The following is a 3,820-nucleotide window of genomic DNA, read 5'->3' as shown; positions in this document are numbered from 1 at the left end:
CTCTTCCGATCTTTTGAACAATTTTTATTTGTTAAAATAATATTTTTAGTTTAGGAAGAATGTAACGTACGATACTTTTTTATATACTTGGCGTAATCTTTTTCTTTTTTTAAAAAAGAGTTTTGATAGGATGAAGCTTATACTGAATTCTACGTAAACGAGATCGCTCTGCGAGAGAGTTAAGAAATTGACATTATTATGATACATCGCGAGTTCCGGGGAGAGAAGGAGAGCACGGAATAAATTCCTCCTTAATAAAAACGTCGTGTGCACATATGGTCGTCATCAAATATAAATCGCAATAATCGCAACGCTATTGAATTTTCTAGCGTATGATTCACGTGGGCGTATTTCCCTCAAATAAGACTTTGTAGCGAATGCTTTTGTAACAAGCGCAGGAGAGAGAAACACATGGCGATATATTGACCCGCCCCCGCCCTCCCCGCGGGAGTGAAATCGGATAGTTATCCCTTTCGGACCCGCCGTGCGTGGTGATCGAACGCGAGATCGACGAGAAAATGGGATGAAGAAGGCGGGCTCGTGGCCTAGTAGGTTCCTCTTGCCCGGCATCAGCGACGTGAAAGATTATTGCGGGTGGTCCAGCTTGGAATAACAGCGCGGTAAATGCGGCCCCATACATAAGCGACGGGTCCATTTATAAAGTCGGGCGCAGTCATGATCCATCACGATTCGATTGCTATGCGCTATGTATGTATAAAGGATCTTTATATACGACGTATGTTTCGCCATTAATTATAGCGTGGAACCGCCAATCGATAACGCCGGACCGTATTTTCATACTCATTCTCCGTGATTTTATGACTTTAATTTATCTATTTCTAACACTAAGAAAGAAATACTCCCGAGAGGATATTTTCTGTTCTGGATTCATTTTTTTAAGATTTATCCAGCTGCAGATGTACATGTTATTCATATATTAATATTTGATAAATATTAATAAATATTGAATTAACTATTCTTAGCGTGTAGAAAGAAATATTTTAGGCTGGGATATTTTCTGTTATACATAACGTATTTATAAAGCTTATCTATAGAGATATATATATTATTTATATATTAATAATACGTTCTCTAGTACTATCAATTTCTCTTCTACGATTTTTACGCTTCTCTACTTTATACCAGAAACGTGCAAAATATGCCAGATAATTTTCTTCGTTAAAATTTATTGAATTTTGAATGAATAGGTTGGAAGAATTAAAATTTTTCCTTTTGGAAATGGATTAAGACAGTTGTTTTCGGCAAGGTTGCTCTGAAGAGACAACAGGCAGCCGAAGACGCGATCGCTCTTAAAATGGCAAAGGTGGCCACCGGACAGAAGCTCGATCGACTTCCGCCGGGCAAGATCTTCGGAATGTCCGTGACCGAGCCGAAATCGGTGACACAAAATGAAGATGCGGCACCCGCCATGAAGAAACTAGATGGAATTTCCGAGGATTCAAAGGATCTTCCACGTGTGTCGACCGACGACGCCTTACCCGCTCGTGTCCAAAACTGTCCCGTACGTACAAAATAGAATATTATAACAAAAAATTAAGAATAAAAAAATCAATAAGAAAAAAATTTCGTTTTTTGAAACGAGATTTTATTGTTAATTAATTTTGTTATTTAAATCACTATTCCAGGGAAAAATGATCAGTCTATAGACGTTGATTTGACATCTATGAACATCGAATCGATGTCTTTAGATGTCAAATCGACATCTATAGACCGATCATTTCTGCCTGGGATATTAGTCACTTTTTTTCTTTCGTAAACTGCTCAGTTGATTTTCGTGAAATTTATTGAGATAATTTAATAATAATTAATTCAAATCTATCTCGAAGTAAAAAGAATATATATACGTATAAAATTTTAAATGGTAGATTCAATATAACGGGCAAAATTTAAAAAAATTAATAATTATCGTAAAACTCGGCATTAGAGAATTTATAACATTGTTAGGTAGTATTAATTTCTAGTTTTGTTTTATTTGTGCTATACGCAAACAGTTAATAATTAAGTATTAACAGACCGAAATGAGTGGGGCGGATATTTTTAAGCGCATTAACTATCAAACTCTGATCATGAGCCCTGTTGCACAAGTTCCTTCTTTATTAGACATTTTTTTTAATTTTGATGTTTCCTCGGATTACATTTAAATTCAGCGATTCCAAGAACTCATAAAACCGAATTTTACGATAATTGTCTTTTTTTAAATTTGGAGAATAATTCAATCCACCGTTATATTCAATTCTATTTTAAACTTTAAAATTCAAAGACTAGAATCAAGTTCAGAATATACAATCCATTATATTCAATTCACTATTTTAAATTTTAAAATTCAGAGACCAGAATCAAATTCAGCGACCTTGAAAATCCTTAAAAAACAATTAGTCTTCCATAAGTCATTTTGTTAGAAAAATCCCTCAAAGGGTTGAAGATCCTTTTGTGTAACTCTCCTTTCGTTCTCAGGACAGCTTGGAAACCATTTCGAGACCCAGAAGCCTCCTCTTCGACGCCGGCAAGCTGGAGGGCGTCAGGGAGACCAGCCTGGTGTCTCAGACCTCCGTGGAGACTCTGGCCCGCCTATTCCCGAACACCAAGCTGTCGGTTCTGCAACTGGTGCTGCAACGCTGCGGCCAGGACCTGCTGAAGGCAATCGAGTACTTCGCGAGCGACAGCCTGGGCATCGCTGAGCCGGCGATGTCGACCAGCATCGGTCACGCGTCCTCGGCCTTCCGGCCGCCACAGACGCTCGTCGACAGCGGCGCGGGGGAGCAGCAGCAGCAGCCGCAGCAACCGATCCCCGGCACGATGCTGGCGCCCATCTACACCAGCCTGTCCAGAAACGTCTACGGGGACGCGGGTTACTGCCTGCTGAACATCGTGCCGACCGAGCCGTTCGCCAAGGGCACCGACCTGCCGATCGCGAAAACCGCGGCCGATCAGGAGACCGTCGCTCTCAATTTTCGCTACAACAATTACTTCACCACCGGTATGCAGCAGCAGTTGAGGGATGCCCACGTGTGCGCCCAAGTGGCGGCGGATCGCCTGTCGGCCGCCAGATCGGCGGGCATACTTCATCATCTGCCGCCGGCCGTGCTGCCGAGCCTCCCTTGCGTACAGCCCAATTGCACGCAATGCAACTACAAGTTCACCTGAACGTACTTCTCCGCGGAGGTACATACAGCTAACTGTACAGACGCTTAGCCCCGGTAGATCACTGCGGAATTATTCCCTTAATATTAATTCTCCTGAATAAGAGGAACGCCGTGAAGCTGGAGAGAAAATACGTGCGGGTTGAAACATCTCGTAATCTTCGTAATCTTTTACATAGGAAATTCGCTTTAATTGAGAATGGTATAATTACATTATTTATATGTCCCAGTTACATATTGTTACGATTTTGTTAACTGATCTTCGATTGCGCAAAAGGAAGGAACGTTATTCAATTTTCCGCGCGAAAAAACACAATGGGGTAATTGAAAAGAAACGCGCAACGATTGCCTTTCTCTCTCCCTCTCTCTCTTTCTCTCTCGAGTGACGACTGCTCGGGGGGGTGGAAAAGCGAGGATCGCACGCGAGGATAGCGGGGGAGAGGACGCGGTAAATCCGTCGTATTTGTCGAAGTAATAGGGCGTCGGTAATCCAGTTAGAAATATTCGATCCACCGCCGTATAAACAACGCCGGGCCGGTCAATCGGCAGCCGTGGCCGCAGTCGCGCCGCGAGCGATTTACTTTGGCTTTGGTTTTAGGAGCAGAGAAAACCGAATCCCCCTCGCGAATCCTCACCCTCTCTTCCCCGCTCCCCCCCCC

At 42.4% G+C, this 3,820-nt stretch overlaps 1 protein-coding gene across 1 annotated transcript in view; it reads left to right on the top strand.

Moving 5' to 3' along the window:
* The window catches only part of LOC105462555 (doublesex and mab-3 related transcription factor 3, truncated-like), a 12,788-nt gene extending 9,623 nt beyond the window's left edge, over positions 1–3,165 (top strand). Inside the window, exons 2-3 of the mRNA XM_011709236.1 lie at positions 1,268–1,522; positions 2,476–3,165. Coding sequence (XP_011707538.1) covers positions 1,268–1,522; positions 2,476–3,165 — 945 coding nt within the window. The remainder of the gene's footprint in view (positions 1–1,267; positions 1,523–2,475) is intronic.
* The last annotated feature ends 655 nt before the right edge of the window (positions 3,166–3,820 follow it).

The sequence above is a fragment of the Wasmannia auropunctata genome, unplaced genomic scaffold (genome assembly GCF_000956235.1).
Source record: "Wasmannia auropunctata unplaced genomic scaffold, wasmannia.A_1.0 LD336097.1, whole genome shotgun sequence".
Taxonomy (NCBI): domain Eukaryota; kingdom Metazoa; phylum Arthropoda; class Insecta; order Hymenoptera; family Formicidae; genus Wasmannia; species Wasmannia auropunctata.
This window is presented reverse-complemented; position numbering and strand designations above follow the sequence as displayed.